General features: G+C 46.7%; 1 protein-coding gene across 5 annotated transcripts in view; it reads right to left on the bottom strand.

Moving 5' to 3' along the window:
- Positions 1–10,422: 10,422 nt before the first annotated feature.
- LGR6 (leucine rich repeat containing G protein-coupled receptor 6) overlaps positions 10,423–19,192 on the bottom strand; it is a 128,906-nt gene continuing 120,136 nt past the window's right edge. For all 5 annotated transcript variants that reach the window (XM_032288752.1, XM_032288751.1, XM_032288755.1 and 2 more), the window contains 2 exons: positions 17,603–17,683; positions 10,423–14,116 (listed from right to left, as the gene is read on the bottom strand). In XM_032288752.1, the coding sequence (XP_032144643.1) occupies positions 12,861–14,116; positions 17,603–17,683 (1,337 nt within the window). In that variant the 3' untranslated portion in view covers positions 10,423–12,860. The remainder of the gene's footprint in view (positions 14,117–17,602; positions 17,684–19,192) is intronic.

The raw sequence follows: 19,192 nt of genomic DNA, 5'->3' as shown, positions 1-19,192 counted from the left end.
GATTTACATAGCTGACCAGAATTGCTGTGATAAAACTTTCATTTGTTCAACAAGTACTCATTGAACACCTACTGTTTGCCAAGTAGTATGCTAGTGTTTGAGAATGAAATGGTGAGAAAATCAGATGTGAGATTAACCAAATACTCATTCAAATTTAAGTAGGGATTTCCTCTCTCCAGCATCATTTTATGGCAAGTACTCCATTCTGGACAATTTGGTACCAAACTTGAATTCCCTACTTATGATTTTACAATACACTTGACTTATCTTTATAATTCTATTTAAGTAACAGAGATAACAGATTTGAGCAGAAATCAGCTGAAGTAGGAAGAGGTCACCCAGGCCAAGTGAAGGCTTTTTGTGGAATGTATTATAGATATTGGACCTTCCTAGGCAGGTGAATAAAGACTGTAATGCCCTTGTCCATATCCCAGTGTAGCAGTGATGGTTTTTACCTAGGCTAGGCACCATGCATGTAACATGCATCTCTGAATAGGCAACTTGCATTCATCTGCCTATGAATTACCTTGTACTCTTTACTGAGCAGCAGCCTGCCATACTGCTCATGTGGTGTTTGGACTTGGGCAAAGAACAAGAAGTATGAATTTATATAATCCATTAATGACAGGTCATGGCAAAAGCTAAAAATACAGATTTCTAACCTCTACAGAATTTTTGAACCTACTTTTCAAAATCAGTTACTGGTCTCTTTTTAAAGCCCAGGAATTAATTTTATTCCAAGCTTGTCTCCTATGCTTATGCATACTTAAAGTCAGGTTTGGATTTCCAAACGCCACATGAACAGTATGGCAGCCTGCTGCTCAGTAAAGAGTACAAGGTAATTCATAGGCAGATGAATGAAAGTTGCCTCTTCAGAGATGCATTTTACATGCATGGTGCCTAGCCTAGGTAAAAACCATCATTGCTACACTGGGATATGGAGGGGCATTATAGTCTGTATTCATCTGCCTAGGCAGGTCCAATATCTATAATACATTCCACAATTAGTATATCATTTAGGATGCTTACAGTTGTGAGTGAAATTTAACTCAGACTGGCAATAATGAAGGAAGTTCATTGCCTTACTAAATAGAAAGTCCAGGGGTAGAGTGAACATCTGGATTGGTGGATTCAAAGGTTCAACAATACCAATATCTTGGTCTCTCCTTCTGTCATCCATAGTATCAGCTTTCTCTTAGGCTGTTTGTTCCTGAAGTTTCTTCCCCTCCTAGGGTGACTACCAGCAGCAGTTGGGGCACTTTATTCAGCAGGCCAGGAGGCTCTACTTTCCATGAAGGAAAAGTCCCTGTAGACCACCTTGAAAGCAATCACTGTGGCCAGGGAAATGCCATGTGCTGATTACTCTGGGTTAATAAACCCAGATATGAAGTGAGAGATGGACTTAGGGAGTAGTTGCAGGAAAAGAGTACCTCCTACAGGACAAAACCCCTTACACTTCTATCACCATGTCTGGTCAGCTCTACCAGCTACTTCTCCCTACCCCTACTTATAACACTAGTTCAGCTGCCATCATCTCTCTTGCAAGTTAGTCATAGCCTTCTTTTTTTTTTTTTTGAGACGGAGTTTTGCTCTTGTTACCCAGGCTGGAGTGCAATGGCGTGATCTCGGCTCACCGCAACCTCCGTCTCCTGTTTTCAGGCAATTCTCCTGCCTCAGCCTCCTGAGTAGCTGGGATTACAGGCACGTGCCACCATGTCCAGCTAATTTTTTGTATTTTTAGTAGAGACGGGGTTTCACCATGTTGACCAGGATGGTCTCGATCTGTTGACCTCGTGATCCACCCGCCTCGGCCTCCCAAAGTGCTGGGATTACAGGCTTGAGCCACAGCGCCCGGCCCAGTCATAGCCTTCTAACTTGTTTCCTTGCCCCCATTCTTGACCTTTGACCCACCATGCTCTTCACAGCAGCGAGAATAATCTTTTGACAATGTAAGTTGGATTTGGTTTCATTCCTCCAAGTGGCTTCATCTTGCAATTAAAAGCCTAGTCTCCTTCCCTGACCCATAAGACCCTGCATGATCTGGCACCTGCTTGCTTTATCTATCCATCCTCATTGCATACCCTCAACCCCTTATGCCTTATACAGACCTGCGTTCAATCTCTTGAACACACCTAGCTCATTCCTACTTCAGGGATTTCACATATGCTATTTCCTCTGCCTCCTACATTCCCCAGGATAGTCTCAGCTTGAATGTAGCTGCCTCAGAAAGTCCTTGTCTATCCCATCGAAAGGAGCCCTAGAGCCTCAGATACTCTCTGGTCCATAGCCTATTGCCCTAATTAATTTTCTTTATAGCAATTGTCCCTACCTGGAAATGTGTTCAGTTTTAAATGTATATATCGTCTCACTGTAAGTGCTGGGGATATAGTGGCTACAAGGAACTTTTCTCTCTAATCACAAGAAACACCAGAGCCAAAAGCTATTAGAAGTCATCCAACCATGTCTTTGCCTGAGGTACAGAGGACTGGGCTAGAGAATAGAAGTGACATGCCCGAGGATTTAAAAGCCCAGCTCCCTACTCCTAGCTCAGGGGAGGATGGGAAAGGGCTAAAAGCATGGACTTAGGTTAAGAAGACCCGGTTTCAGCCCTGGTAGAGCTGCTTACAAGTTGTGTGACCTTAGCTTTCTATTCAGTCTTTCTATTTTTTTCAGGTTTTGCCTCTGTAAAAGGGATGATGATGATGCTTAAGACTCATGAGGTTGTTGTGAAGATTCAATGAGATGATGCATGTAAAGCATTCAGTACAGGGCCTGGCACAGTGCTGACATTTACCAAGTGCTTAGCAGGGGACTGGGGGATGGAGACAGCCATCCAACCATAGGTGGGTCTTAAGGAGCTGCCCTGCCCACCGCCTACTTGCCAATCTGCTCTGTTCCTAGGATAAGCAAGCTGAGCTGTTTCTCAACCCCAAACCCCTAATTAAAGAGAGATGACATCCATGACTGATCATATAAACATTGCAGATTCCAAGTTCCCCTCTCCTGCTACTCCCAATCCCCCTCTCCACCTCTCCCCAAAAACTATCTAAATAAGAACAGATTTTACCACCCACCTTGTGGGCAGACTCAGCTGAGGCTGGAACTTGGTATTTATCCTTTGGCTGCTGCGGGAATTCAACACATACAAATAAAGCTCCTTTTCCAGCCAAGTGTGTATTTTTCCATCAGCATGTGGCCCCCCTGCCCAGGTTGTCTTGTTTAGGTTAGGACAGCCCGAGGGAGGGAAGGACAAGGAAGGGGTGTGGGGATGTGATTTCAGAACCTGCTCCCCAGGATGGCTGGCTGCAAGACATCTTACAGTCCTGGACTACACTGGGCTGCCAGCGAAGCCCGGGAGAGGTTGGGGTGATGGACACAGACATGCTACACACAGAAACAACACATTCCACTTTCTCCTAGCTTCTTGGCAAGTCACCCCTGCCTCCTGCCAAGGCCCCCAGAGAGCGTCCATCCCTTTCTCCATCTCTTAGTTTATATCAGGGATGACAGGTTATCCAGAATGTCTCGCTCATTCCACCTGCCCTCCCACCCCACTACAGGGTTTCTCCCCTTCACGTGCCTGTTTTCCTTGCTCACCTTTTCCCCTGATCCCACATCCCCATAGAGTGTGTCCCCTTCCTGACACTGTCTTCCCCCTTTAACTAGGACCCTGAAACTGTGCTTCAAAACAGGGTCTGTTCTGACGGTTTCTTCTCTCAAACCTTCCATCACAGGCAACTTTTCTAGGGGGTGAGTTCTTAGTCTCTAGGTTCTCTCTAGGCCTGGGAGATATTGCCATGCACTAAGCTAAACCCTTAACTTGAATTTTTTTTTTTTTTTTTTTGAGATGGAGTCTTGCTCTGTCACCCAGGCTAGAGTGCAATGGCGTGATCTTGGCTCACTGCAACCTCTGCCTCCCGGGTTCAAGCGATTCTCCTGGCTCGCCTCCCCAGTAGCTGGAATTATAGGTGTACGCCACCATGCCTGGCTCATTTTGTATTTTTAGTAGAGATGGGGTTTCACCATGTTGGCCAGGCAGATCTTGAACTCCTGACCTCAGGTGATCCACCTGCCTCTGTCTCCCAAAGTACTGGGATTATAGGTGTGAGCCACTATGCCTGGCCTCATGAAAAATCTTTTGAAATTTTTTCAATAACCTTCAGAGTTTAGATACTATGATTATCCCCATTTTACTGATGATGAAACTGAGATTCAGAGGGGTTAAGTAAAACCTAAGGACAACTGGCTGTTAATGATAAGTGTGGGATTCAAATCCAGGCCTGTATGACTCCAGAATCATACTTGTCAGCTGTATGGATTCTGTTCTAAATTTCTAATTTTTTTTTTTTTTTTTTTAAGACGGAGTTTCTCTCTTGTTACCCAGGCTGGAGTGCAATGGCACGATCTCAGCTCACCACAACCTCCGCCTCCCGGGTTCAGGCAATTCTCCTGCCTCAGCCTCCTGAGTAGCTGGGATTACAGGCACGCGCCACCATGCCCAGCTAATTTTTTGTATTTTTAGTAGAGACGGGGTTTCACCATGTTGACCAGGATGGCCTCGATCTCTTGACCTCGTGATCCACCCGCCTTGGCCTCCCACAGTGCTGGGATTACAGGCTTGAGCCACCGCGCCCGGCCTTTTTTTTTTTTTTTTTTAAGACAAAGTTTCACTCTCATCACCCAGGCTGGAATGCGATGGCACCATCTTGGCTCACTGCAACCTCCACCTTCAAGCGAAGGTGTCCTGCCTCAGCCTCCTGAGTAGCTGGAATTACAGGCGCCCACCACCACGCCCAGCTAATTTTTGTATTTTTAATAGAGACGGGGTTTCACCATGTTGGCCAGGCTGGTTTCAAACTCCTGACTTCAGGTGATCCACCCACCTTGGCCTCCCAAAGTGTTGGGATTGCAGGTATGAACCACCACGCCTGGCCCTGTTCTAATATTTTTACGTCTGTCTCCACAGAGTGGCTGTGGGATAATGGGCAAGTTTCTCCTCTATAAAATGTGGACATGACTTGAATGCTCTCTGAGGTTTATCCCAAAGCTGACACTTGGCTGTTCTGCAATTCTGAAACTTCCTGCATAATCCAGGGACCCAGGGCAGAGCCTGTGGATCTCTGGTTTAGTGATGAAGTAAATTAGGTGGGTCTGTTACCTTCTCATCTTCCCTTTTTATTATCTTTACTCCTTCAGCATTCTCTTGACTTAGGTTCCCTGCTAGGGATTTTCCACCCAGGCCCACTGTTAACCCATCCTGACAATACTTCTGTCTCATCAAATACTTTTGCTCATCAAAATTCCCATTTAGGCCAGGCATGGTAGCTCTTGTCTATAATCCTAGGACACTGGAAGGCGGAGGCAGAAGAATCGCTTGTATTCAGAAGTTCGAGAGCAGAAGTTCGTGAGACCCCCATCTCTACTAAAAATTAAAAAAACTCTCAGGGTGTGGTGGTGCATGCCTGTGGTCCCAGCTACTCAGGAGGCTGAGGTGGGAAGATCACTTGAGGCCAGGAGGTCAAGGCTGCAGGGAGCCATGATTGTACCACTGCACTCCAGCCTGGGTGACAAAGTGAGACACTTATATTTTTTTAAAAAAAAATTCATTCAATAACTACCCTCTTCCACACAAACAGTTGAAAATAGGTCAATGGGTTTCCTCCTCGGCCATAGATAGAAAGTGATGCAGAGAGGGAGAAACCTATCTGGCTTCTCTTCCATGCAGGTGACAGAAATCTAACGATCTTACTTGAGCAAACAAAAAGTATTGGTCTACAACCTAAATCCAAATGTGCTTTCAGGAATGGCTAAGTACCGATGCTCAAATAATGCCATCAGGATTCATTTCTCTCCAAGTGGCAAGACAGATGCCAGCAGCTTTCTTCCTACCAGTCCAGCACTCCAGTGAAAGAGTACTTCTTTCCCATCGGCTCCAGCAAAGTTCTCAAGTTGGATCTCATTAGAAGGATTTGAGATGTAAACCCATCCTTGAACCAATCGCTGGGGCCAGGGATTAGAATAAGCTGATAGGATCTGGGTTATATTCCCACCTCTGGAATCTGGCCTAGGGTCAACCCCACCTGAAAGGTGTGCAGTAGAGAGCAGTGAAGGTAGTCGCCTGAAGGAAGGTCAAATTGATGTTACCAGAAGAAAGGAAGTGGCCATTTCCTTTCTTCTAAAGGAACAGATGCCCTGGGCAAAGGGCTATATTCCTAACCTGAAGGAATAAGTAACTATGACAATGGAATTTCAGCCTCTGGGGTAGCCAGGGAAGAAGCTGTTATAAAGGAGAGGGTCGGGGAACTTGGTAGCCTTCGAATCTCACCATATAACTATCTGGCCATTCTGGGTTATTTACATCTCCTGGTCGGATGGCCCCTTTAGGTTGGAAAACAGAATCTTTTTTTTTTTTTTTCGAATTATTATTATACTTTAAGTTCTGGTATATATTTGCAGAGCATGGAGGTTTGTTACATGGGTGTGCACATGCCATGGTGGTTTGCTGCATCCATCACTCCGTCATCTACATTAGGTATTTCTCCTAATGCTATCCCTCCCCTATACCCTCACCCCCTGCTATCCCTCCCCTATCCCCCCATACCCTGCTATACCTCCCCTAGCCCCCCACCCCTCAACAGGGCCTGGTATGTGATGTTCCCTTCCCTGTGTCCATGTGTTTTCATTGTTCAACACCCACTTATGAGTAAGAACATGAGGTAGGAAAACAGAATCTTTATGGATGTACATGGATATATTAATTTCTTTCTTTTTTTTTTCTTTGAGACAGGGTCTTGCTTTTCCCCAGGCTGGAGTGCAGTGGCATGATCTTGGCTTACTGCAACCTCCCAGGCCTCCCACTTCAGCCTTTCAAGTAGCTGAGACTACAGGTGCACACCACCATGCCCAGCTAATTTTTGTATTTTTTTAGAGATGGGGTTTCGCCATGTTGCCCAGGCTGGTCTTGAATTTCCAAGCTCAAGCGATCTGCCCACCTTGGCCTTCCAAAGTGCTGGTATTACGGTTGTCAGCCACCATGCCTAGCCTATTAATTTCTTAATACTCTTTTTCGACAAATTAATTGAGTACCTTTCTTGTGCTAGACCTCATGAAAAGGACTGAGGTTACAACAGTGAATGAGACCAGCATGATCCCTGCTTACTTGGAACTTTCCTGCTGTGCCTGCTGTCCATTCTGAGAGAGTAGCCCTGCCCACAGCCCTTCCCAAGAGAAGTCCTGAGCAGTTGTATTTTGTCCAATATGACCCCACACAAATGTACCCATTCACACACTACAATTTAGCAAACCGGGACAGGTTCCTGGCCTAAGAGAGATCAACCCACTTGTTGGCCATTAACCTATGATTTGGCCTTTTGTAGAAAAGGAAGTTTGGCTAGTTCCATTCGCTCAGTCTTTCAGGATATTACTCGTTTGATTCTCTCTCAATTTTTCAGGATATTATTCTGGGAAATTTAAAAAGGAAAATGACAAGGAAATTAGCCCAGGAATTGAAAGCTGAAAGGATGCATCCAGAGACCTTGAGGAAGGACAGGAATCATAGTGAGGAGCACATAAGCAGAAGCTGCCAATAAACACAGGCTGTGAGTCAAAGGAAACAATTCATTTGTGCAATAAATAATCATACCTTTTCTTTACCCCATTGCTGGGTCAAAAGAATTATTCTGTCTCCCTTATTGCTTCACATGTATCCTCTCAAAAATTATTCTTTTGACGCAGCAATTCCACTTCTGGGAATTTATCTTACAGATATACTTTCTTACAGAGGTGCTAAATGACATTCATGCAAGGTTACTCGTTACAGTATTGCTTATAAGTGCAAAAGAGTAAGCAACCCAAATGTCTCTCAGAAGGGGAGTGATAAGATGAAATCATGGTACATCTACATAATGGGCTATAACCTGCTTCAAAAACATTGGAATGCTTTCTTTCCTGATGAAGAAATGTCTTTGAGCTATATTAGCAAGTTAAAGAAGCAGAAGCAGGACTGTGGTGTGCTACTTTGGTAAACAGGAAAAATAAGCATATATATGCATCTTGCTAGTATATACATTTTCAAAACTCTGGAAGGCTATATAAGAAACTAATAACAGTGGTAACCAAGGAGCCTTGGGAAATAAGCAAATAGGGATGGAGATGGGAGGGAAACTGTTAAGAACATGTTATTTGAACCATGTGAATGTATTATTCAAAAATTAAATTTATGAAAAGCTTTTTAAACAAAAGGGGTGGGTTGACAGCAGCTGATCATGGTTGAGAAGCAGACAGATATAAAACAGGCCTCCAGAAAGCAGCTGAACTGGCTAATTGTGGGCACCACAGAGAATAATCACAGAGTGAACCCAGAGTGGCCCTCTAGTTTCAGGTACCACAAGGCCCAGTCCTACTGCTCTTTCTGGCCTTGGATTTATTTGCTGAGATTCTGCCTCCTTTATTTCTTCACGTGGATCCTCTCAAGAAACACGTACTTACTTGAGTTAACTCCTGGGTTTCTGTCTCTTAGTCCAGTCTAAGAAGATCAGCTGAGGAAATGGTCTTTCCTGTAGTTGAACCAGAAAGATAGAGGGTTTGAGGTTTGAAATATTCTCTTTTCTTTTCTTTTTTTTGAGATGGAGTTTCACTCTATTGCCCAGGCTGGAGTGCAGTGGTGCCGTCTTAGCTCACCGCAACCTCTGCCTCCCAGGTTCAAGCGATTCTCCTGCCTCAGCCTCCTGAGCAGCTGGGACTACAGGCACATGCCACAATGCCCAGCTAATTTTTTTGTATTTTTAGTAGAGGCAGAGTTTTACCATGTTAGTCAGGCTGGTCTTGAACTCCTGACCTTGTGATCCACCTGCCTCGGCCTCCCAAAGCACTGGGATCACAGGTGTGATCCACCACACCCAGCCGAAATCATCTTGTTTCAAGAGTGGAGGGCAGGTACTCATGAAGGCACCAGTTTTCCACTCAGAAGGGAGTCAGGCATTAGATCGGTAAAGCCCTAATGCCGTTCTGGGACTAGCACCTTGTCCCCATGATTGCAAGTTTTGTTGAACTCAATCTCCTTCCCTCCCTTGAGAAGGGGCCACTTGTTGTCTTGAGGGCATATTCACACTCTGAAGCAAGGTTGGGGGGATTCCCAAGGCAGAATGTGTGACAGCGTGCACTCATGAAGAGGAACTTTGGGGTTCACATTATCAGGAAACCTCAGCATTAGGGTTGGGTCTGAGAAGGTGTTTAGGGTCTGAATATTGAAGGCCCAACCTGTTCACTACTTTCTTTAGATTATTCTATGTCTAATCCGGTGCCAACCACAAAAAAGGCACTTTGATATGGGTGAGTGGAATGGATTCTGATACCTCCAAACTTCAACCCTGAGCCTGCTTAGCTGTGCCAAGGAGCACCTAGGGCACTAGTTGCTCCAGAGCTCAGAAGACAGGTAAAGGAAGAGCCTTGCCACTGGTCACTCCTCTCTCAAATACCTCTGGCCACTTCCATGGCTTCACCAGAGGCAGCAGAAAGCAGTTGAGGGACACATATCATATTTCACTTTCGCTTTATTATACAGAAGAATCCAAATTCTTAACAATCCTTATACTTAAAGCAACTGGAGAAGACATGGAACTGAAACTCAGAAGTGAGGTGGGGGTGGTGGGTGGAAGAACTTGCTAAAGCAGAGCAGAGGTAGTTAGAAGAGATGGTGCCGGAGAGGATCAAGGGTTTTAGCTACTGTAGCTCTGATGTTGGCTTATAAAATAAGAAAAAAAAATTTTTTAAATAAAAATGTTTCAAAAGGTAAAAAAAATTTAAAGAAAAAATAGAACATACAAAAACGTGTTCTAGCTACTTCCCATTATCCTCGCTCAGGCCTATTTATTGTCAGCTCTTCCTTTTTTATCCTACCCTTTAGACCTTTTATCCTTCCTGGAAAGGGAAACTAAAAGGATATTGGAGGCTAGAGGAGGAGAGAGGAAGGTAAGGAGAAGGCCCAGCTAGGGGCTCTGTTCATCCATAGCCTTCAAATCTCAGCTCTGCATTTTTTGGATTTTACCATTGGTATGTTCAAGGGTGCTTATAAAAACCATTTCTGCCATAACAGTTTCTCTTCCACAAGTCGGTCTGAGATGAGATTGTAGTTGGCACCAGTTACCAATGCACAGAACGCAGAGCACAGGGCAACACACGTGGTCAGCGGTTCTCAACGTTGCCATCCCCACACCCCTCTTGGACAGATTCTTCCCCATGGACACCATTTTGGAAGATTTCGTCAACCCAACAAAATGCATTTAGGTGCATTGAATAATTTGCTTTTTGATTTTGTGATCAAAGACATACATAGTCTTCATAATCTTCTACAAATCATAATGAAGACAACCAAAGGGGTAACATACTGACTTGCTAGAAATTCAGTCAAAAACCAAAAAACAAACTGCCACACTTTATTTTGGGTAAGCATATATCAACCAGACTTTCTGAATGATCAAAACAGTTAATGGCAAACACCTCCACTCCCCTCCTCCACACCTCTCCTCTAATTTGAAGGTTCAGCAGATGCTCCACTGGCCAGCACATGTCTGGATCTTTAGAAGCAGATGATAAGGTGACAGTGGTGCTACCCTAGGGCTTGCAGCCAAAAATCACTAGTCCCCTTTTCATAGAAGAGGCCACCTGTAGGGAGCAGTTCCTGTAACTCCTAAACCTCCAACACATGGCCCCTGTACTCCACCTCAACACAGACTCCTTAACTCCAAGGGGAACAATGATCTCATGGTGGAGGCAGGGAGTGAGAAGGGATCTGGAGTGACTTTTTACAAGCTAAGGGTCCCAAAAATTGTACAAGTTTTGTCATCCCTAAGGCATCTCAGAGAAAGAATTCCTTTCCCTCATAAGAGTCACCAATTCTTAGTACCCAAAGTAGAGCAAACTCTTTCCTTTAAGAGTTTTTGATCAGCTCTGGGGAAATTGGGAGAGCAGGGTTCTCAAATAAACAACTAATTAATAAACCTGCCATCATTTAGCGAGGCTGGCCTCATGGTAGGACCCTAAGGTTCTTCTGGGATTACAAAGTCGGCACATTCTGCTTTAGAGCCTATAAGAGACCAGGCAACTAGCAGATAAGATTTAGAAATGAATCAAGTTTCATCCATGAAGCTACCCCACCTGCCTCAGCCTAGGCAGCCCTTTTGTCCTGTGTCAGAACTAGGCATTGGGGACAGCAGGGAGATAGCAGAGAAGCTAAGCTGCAGAAACTTGAAATACAAAATTAGAAGAAGGGCTTTCTTGGGGGTCGCTGTTTCAATACTCCCTGGGGATAGGGCCTGGCTGAGGACCACACCAGAATTGAGGAAGAAGATTGTTTTCCATCTGGTCTCAGAATTCTAGACCTATCCTCTAGATGTGACTGATGTTAGGGTACCCTAGAGCAAGACTTGCCCTTCTCTGAGTCTTGGATTCTCTTTTCATGTCTCCAAGAATTACCCTTAATGTCTGGAAGGATGCCCCTGCTCTCACCTCCTCACTCTCAGATTGAATATGTGTGTATTTGGGGCTGGTTAAGGGGGGCATTCTGGAAATGCTCAGACACTTACTTGGTAAACCACAGGTAGAAAGGTCATGAGGGGAGAGGCAGAAGAGTCAGCAGCCTATTTGAGGCACCCAGGGTGCCAGATACCTGCAATGCTTTCTAAAATTCAATACCTACAATACAAATCCCTTCTCTTTTCTAGCTAAGGCCTCCTTGTCCCAAAGAGTAGGCAGGACCTGGCTTGTGGCAGGAGGTGGCAGGGGACATCTGATGGAGAAACCTAAGAAGGCAACTAAGAGCCAGAGGGAACTCAGACAGCCCTGCCAGGATCCAGGAACCCTACTATCCGTCTTGTAGCAGACAAACTTTCACTGGTGCTTGGGCTTGCTGGGGTTGACGGCAGGGTGATGAGAGAACACACAGAGATCCCAACTCAGGGGTCTGGGTCTGGAAACACAACGGCAGGCTTCTCCTCATCCATCCCAGCATAGGATAAGAGAGGTGGGAGGTAAAGTGTTGAGAGTCTCTACTGGTGGATGAAATCATCAGTTACCTCTGGCAGTTCATCCTAGGATCAGGGCTTTCAGGAAGTGGTGGCATTTTTTGATGTCACTGGGTAGCACCAGATGGTACAGAGATGAGCTCCCTGGGAGAGAACAGTACTAAGTTCTGTCTTGTTAATAGATATTCCAGGAAAAAAAAAAAAAAAAAACAAAAACAAAAAAAAAAACAAGCGAACAAAACCCTATACCAAATAATTCAGGGAACTGGGTTATACAACGCTCAATAGATTTTACTACTGCAGGACTTCTCAAGGCCTTTATTACAGTATCATGCACTGTGAATCTCTAAGAAAAGGACATCATGTGTAATCTCTTCCAAAGCTTATTTTAATAGGAAGTCTTTATGCATGGCATATGTCGAGATTAATGGCACACAGAACACATATTGTATCCTATCCATGAGTCACATGGGAAATCACCTTCCAGGCCTTTCTCTGTGAGGTCTCCCTGTCCACTGTGCCCTGATCAACCCCCCACCTCTTCACTCTCTTTACTTCCCTCATTTCTCTTAAGCAGACAAACGTCCAGGTCTCTGGCTCACAGCTTCAGACATGACAAGGCATGAAGGTGAAGCTGAGGAAAGCCAAGCAAAAGCCAGGCCAAGAGGACTCATGGTGACGGTCACAGGAGAGAGGCAATCAATGGAGCCAGGGACTGGGCCATCCTGCTATGGATCACACTGCTGAGTTTTGGTTGTATTTATTTTAGAAGCAGCCATCATTCACCGAGGGGGAGAGAGGAAAGGGAAGACAGGGGAGAGAAGAATGGGGAGGGACATTTTACACGTGTGAAGCAAAGGCCAAGCCAGAGGGCCGAAAGCCGCCAACCCCTGACAAGCCTCCCCCTGCTGGCTTGGCCCCCTCTGCCCTCAGCAGCAGTTCTCCATCCATGGAAGATTGGGGGTTCCCAAAGTGGTTCCCCTCCGGCTCTACACAATGGCTGCCCTCCAGCCTGGGGGTCCCTGGCTGCTGACAGGAGATGAGGGTCACTGAGGGGAAGCCGTACGTTTCCAGCCCAGGGGGCCGCCCAGCCTCAGAAGCTTCCAGAATGAGATCCACGTCGGAGAAGGCCACCAGGGCCTGGGTAGAATCGCAGGAGCTCTTCTCCAGCTCCCCGGCTGCAGCGAAGGCGAGGGGCCCTGGGGCCCCTGCGCGGGTCCGGAGCCTCCGAAGGTCATCGCGGAAGTGCGGGTTGAAGAGCAGGTAGAGCAGCGGGTTGAGGCAGGCAGGCAGGGGCAGCACCACCAGCAGGACGGACTTGACGGCCTCGGGCGTGACGGGGAAGAGGCCCAGCATGGAGGCGAAGCTGAGGAAGGCCACGGGACAGTAGAGGAGCCCATCTGCGAAGATGAGCCAGGCCACGTGCCTCACCATGGCGCAGTCCCACACGGCCTCGAAATCGCCCCGCGGCAGGTCACAGTAGAGTTTGATGTAGGCGCCGGCCACGACCAGGAAGCAGAAGGAGTTCATCATGACCAGGGCCACGGCGAAGCCCAGCGCTGCGGGCTGGCCCTCGGGCGGTGCGTAGGGCAGGCAGAGCGGGGAGGCCCCATATTCGCCCACGGAGGCCAGCGGCAGCGCGGCGGCCAGCCCGGCCAGCGCCAGGCAGCCCAGGACCCCTGCTCGGACGCTGCCCAGGGAGGGGGACTTCCCGTAGGCCCGGACGCAGGAGACCGAGACGCTGCACTGCACCGCGGCCAGGGTGAGCAGCAGCACCGACGCCTCCGACCCCAGTACCGCCAGGAAGCCCGTGGCCCGGCAGCCCAGCCCCGTCTCCCAGCGGGCGCCGTACTCAGAGAACTGGCCAAAGGTCAGGGCATCGACCGAGGCCAGAAGGCCACAGGAGATGCCAGTCAAGGTGTTGGCGCCTGCAATTGCACCTACCACAAACTTGACCGGGGGCAGGGGGACAGGCCCGCCGGCGAACACGGTCAGCAGCACCAGTCCATTGCAGAGCACCGAGAGCAACACGATGGCCCACACGGCCAGGCGGATGCCCCAGCTTTCAAAGAGGTGCTCACAGGGCTTGAAGGGGCCTGTAGGAGAGAGGATCCGGCATTAACCCTGGGCCAGAGGATGCTGGGACCAGGTCCTGAGGGCAAGGTCAGCCTCTGCACTCAGAGAATTTCCAGTCAAAAGGAGGTGAGCATGGCGTCTGCCCTCAGAAAACTCGAGGTCTAAGGGAGGCTGACCTGGTTTCTGCCCCCAGAGAACTCCCAGTTGGAGAGTCTCTCACCTTAGAGACTCCCAGCCGGGGTTGTGGGGAGGAGCAGTGGGACATACGACTCTTCTTCCAAAGAGCTGCAGGTGGGGTAACCCCAACCCTCCTCTCAATACGGCAGAACATAGAATATAGGTCGGGCGTGGGGACTCATGACTCTAATCCCAGCACTTCTGGAGGCCAAGGGGCTGGATCGCCTGAGGTCAGGAGTTGCTGGCCAACATAGCAAAACCCCATCTCTACTACAAACACAAAAAATTTACTGGGTGTGGTGGCACACACCTGTAGCCCCAGCTACTTGAGAGGCTGAAGCAGGAGAATCACTAGGACCTGGGAGCTGAAAGTTGCAGTGAGCCGAGATCGTGTCACTGCACTCCAGCCTGGCTGATAGAGCACAACTCTCTCTCTCAAAGAAAGATATAAGCGCACACACACGGTACAAACCCAGACAGTGAGCAAATGTTAAGTGAAGGACAGCACTTGAAAGAAAGGAAGTACAGGCTGCCATCAGGGAGTGGAGAGGATGTCAGCTTTGGGAGACATGGCGGGTAGGGACAGAGGTGTGAGGGACTGCCCAGATAGCAACTGGTCTATGCCTGAGCCTCTGTTTCTCTCAGTCAGTCCCCCGTAATCCACTAAGCTCCCACTGTGGGAGAATCCTGACCAAATATTCTACCAGCCTGCCTCCCTTGCTCTGTGAGAGGGGTACAGACCACATTTAGTATTTGTCAGTCAATCAGTGTTTGGGAGGTAAAGTGTCTGAAGTCCAGTAAATCAAAATACAGATGACTTCTTTCCTACGTGTGTCCATTCGAGATGGGTGACATCCTGGTGTTTGCCATCCATCTCCCCAAAGTCTTCCTAAATCACCTTGTAACTTTGGAAATATTATTTCTTCATTTCCTTTGGCTTCAGACTCTTTTTCTTCAATGTATTTCTAGGTAGCTTGTGAATTTGAGAGGATTTTGTGGGAGCTAACTTTTTTTTTTTTTTTTTTGAGACAGAGTCTTGCTTTGTCACCCAGGCTGGAATGTAGTGGCAAGATCTTGGCTCACTGCAACCTCCGCCTCCCAGGTTCAAGCAATTCTCCTGCCTCAGCCTCCCAAGTAGCTGGGATTACAGGCACATATCACCAGCCTGGCTAATTTTTGTATTTATTTAGTAAAGATGGGGTTTCACCATGTTGGCCAGGCTAATCTCAAGCTCCTGACCTCAGGTGATACACCTGCCTCGACCTCCCAAAGTGCTGGGATTACAGATGTAAGCCACCATGCCTGGCCTGTGGGAGCTATTTTTAAATCATTTTTTTCTTATTACCAAATATAATAGGTGATAATTGTAGAAAATTTGAAAATATAACATGGAAAAATTTAAAAAGCTATCACTTCTCAGAGATAGCTCATTATTTTCATGTGTTTCCTTGTGGTCTTTAAAAGATACATACATACACATAAGTTTTTAAACTAAATTAAAGGCGGGGTGTGGTGGCTCGCGCCTGTAATCCCAGTACTCTGAGAAGCTGTGGTGGGTGGATCACGAGGTCAGGAGATTGAGACCATTCTAGCCAACATGGTGAAACCCCATCTCTATAAAAAACAAAACAAAACAAACTAAATTAAGATTTTTCTGTTGCTATCATTTGGATATGGTTTGTCTTCACCAAAACTCATGCTGAAATGGAATCCCCAGTGTGACAGTGTTAGGCGGGGCCTAGTGGGAGGTGTCTGGTCATGGGGGCAGATCTCTCAGGAACAGATTAATGTCCTCCTGTGGGAGTGAGTGAGTTCTCCATCAATCCAGGGAATGGATTAGTTCCCTAAGAGCAGGTTATTAAAGGGAGTCTAGCCTCTCTCTCACCCTGTGATCTATTTGCACACACCTGCTCCCCTTCTGCTTTCGATCACAAGTTGAAGCAGCCTGAGGCCCGCATCAGATGCCCAGGCTTGAACCTTCCAGCCACCAGAATTGTGAGTCAAACAAACCTCTTTCTTTATAAATTATCTAGCCTCAGGTATTCTGTTATAGCAACACAAAGTGGACTAAGACAGCTGTACATAAGTTTCTCATTCTCTTTAAGTTACATTTTTATCAAGCAGACTTTCCCAAATTTTTTCCCAGAAAATATCTTTATATTACTCAAAACATATTTTATATACCATAAAATGTACCATAATTATTCGACCACTTGGTATGAGTTACTTTAGAAGCAAGCTTAAGTTGGACTTTGTCTTTTGGAACTTCCTCTTTTACCTCATCCCTGCCGATTACTGGTTTTCAGAGGTGAAATTTCGATGGCATTGTGAATGAAGCATGTGTGTGTTTCCAAGTCAGAAACAGCACCTGCTTCCTCCAGGTTGGGTTAGTGCTCTGGCCCCAAGCTGGCACTAGGGGGCGTGCCGTTGTCACCAAGCGCTGAGAACTCGCTGGGCAAGGTCAGGCAACCACTCTATATAGGCTTTAGAGAAGGTAAAGGGAGAAGGCAAAGGTCCTGGGCCAGAGAAAGCTGGAAAACTGGAAAATGGAGGTGGAATGAAATAGAAGAAACAAACTGTTCATCACTTTCTGTTCATTCTGAAGAGTTCCCATCCTTGTCTAAGTAGCATGGTGCTTGCCGCCTTCTGCGGCCTTGTTAGCATTTTATATGCAAGGGAAGGGATTTCCTCACCCTAAACATCTCAAGTTGAATTACACCAAAGAGAAAGAGAGTTTTCTTACTTGTTTTATTTTTTTTACAGCAAGATGGATTTAGGTTAGACTCTAAAGGAGGCTTCCCCAACTGTAAGGGTTAGATGGTGCTATAAGGAGTTACCCAGGGATACTATGGAGTTTTTCTACTGTGCAGAGTTTTAACAGACACCGTAATCTTCCTGGGATGGAGCAGTAAGGGATGGAGAAGGTGACCTTTCAGAGTCCCACCTGGCTCTAGGATTCTGTGGTATGGGTTTTAGACTCAGGGAATACTCAAAAGCAGTCCCACGTGCCACCCTGCGCAGTGGGGGTCAAGGCATTCTTTCCTGCTTCTCTCCTGTGTGACAGTAGTTTTCTCCTGGATGCATAAATGCTAATTGGCTGATTGCTTGACTTCCCCTCCACTCATGCTACTCCCTGCAAGCAGCCACCCAAGGGAAAGAACTCCAGTTCCTTCCCCAGGTATCATGAAAGGAGGGCCCTCCATCAGCAGTCTGGGAGTCAGGCAAAGAATGTGGCTGCAGACATGCCTGGCTGAACTAGTACCCCAACTAGGTGGTTGGGTGCCCCTTCTTCATTCCCTCTCGCCCCCATTCCTCAGACACCATCTCACCTGGAGTAGGGCTACACTGGACACTGGGGTGCGGCTTTGAGTCCTCCATCTCCAGCTGGAGCTCATCCAGGTCCAGGTCATCTGAGAGGAGAGACAAGAAAGTGATGCAGGAACCTGGGTCTCGGTGTCAGTCAAGCCCTACCTCTAAACACCCCTTCCTTTAAGTGGTTGTCCCTTGTAACTCTGCTCAGCACCGGTCATTCCAGCAATCCTGCACATCCATTTCTACCCTTGGGGGTAAAGATTTGGTCAGCTTCCCATTACCCACATGTGGATGGTCTGCACTGAAAAGTGTACAGCAAACATTTCATCGAGACCTTCTTTTTCTATTAACCAGGGCTCTGTGCTCTATCTAGTTGGCCTTACTCACCAGTGCTGCTTCGAGTTGGAGTGGAGGCTGTTTTAAGAATATATGCTAGTGATCACACGTTTCTCTACTCTGGCTGGGCTGTCACTGTAATTTTGTGTCCAGTTGTGAAAACTACACATTAAGAAAAACATCAGTGAGCTGAAATGTGTTCAGCTGTGAACTAGGGACGGTGAGGGAGCAGAAGCCATTTATGAGAGAAACAGTCAAGGCAACCGGGCGGTGTTTAACTTGGAGGAGGCAAGAGTAAGTGGGGATATGCCAGCTGTTCTCAAAGGGCTGAAGGACCCTTAGGGGTGAAGGAATTAGACTTCTACATGCTGTTTTTCCCCAGAGGGTAGAGCCGGGGTTAGTGGATGGATTGTAGAGGGAGGCAAATTATGATTCTAATGGAGACATTCTACTTGTAACTACTAACAAGAGTAAGTTCCCACAATTAGAACTGTCCAACAAAGGAACACCCCGCCTTCAACAGATGCAGAGTAGGGCCACATCTGCAGAGTGCAATTCGGGCACTGGGCAAATGTAGAAGAATTTCAGTAAGAGATGGGCCTGCTCTCAAAGAGCTTGTGGAGACTCATAAGGAGGCAAACTTCATGCTACAGTGAGCGGCACCAGCCAGCAGGTTTATTTCCTAGCTAGAAGGGAATAATTTGAATGTTTCTCCCATAAAGAAAAGACAAATATTTAAGGTAAAGAATATCCCAATTAACTCTGATTTGATCTTTACACATTATATGAATGTATTAAATAATCACACGTGCCACCCACAAATATACATCTGTTATGTATCAATTAGAAGAAAAATTAAGCTAGTAGATTTACTTAACAATAAGGGTTAACATTCCTTGAGTTCTAATTCCGCACCGGGTACTATGCCCAGCGAGTCCTCATCTTCATGGTCCCATTAACGTTCACAGCAGCGATGTGAGGCAGGTGACAGATAAGGAAACTGAGGCTCATTGAAGTTAAGTGGCTTGCCCACAGACTCACAGCAACAGACCACAATTCAGATGCAGGTTAGTCTGACTACAGAGCCCAGATGTTTTACTGTTATGCCTTCCCAGGCAAAGGACTGATTTTTTTTTTTTTTTTTTTTTAAAGAAAGGGTTTCACCATGTTGGCTAGGCTGATCTTGAACTCCTGACCTCAGGTGATCCGCCCGCCTCGGTCTCCCAAAGTGCGTTATTTATATTTGAGACAGGGTCTCAAATATAAATAAC

The sequence above is a fragment of the Sapajus apella genome, unplaced genomic scaffold, assembly GCF_009761245.1.
Source record: "Sapajus apella isolate SASKATOON/1434 unplaced genomic scaffold, GSC_monkey_1.0 scaffold22, whole genome shotgun sequence".
Classification (NCBI taxonomy): domain Eukaryota; kingdom Metazoa; phylum Chordata; class Mammalia; order Primates; family Cebidae; genus Sapajus; species Sapajus apella.
The sequence above is the reverse complement of the archived record's forward strand: the minus strand, read 5'-3'. Positions and strand labels throughout refer to the sequence as shown.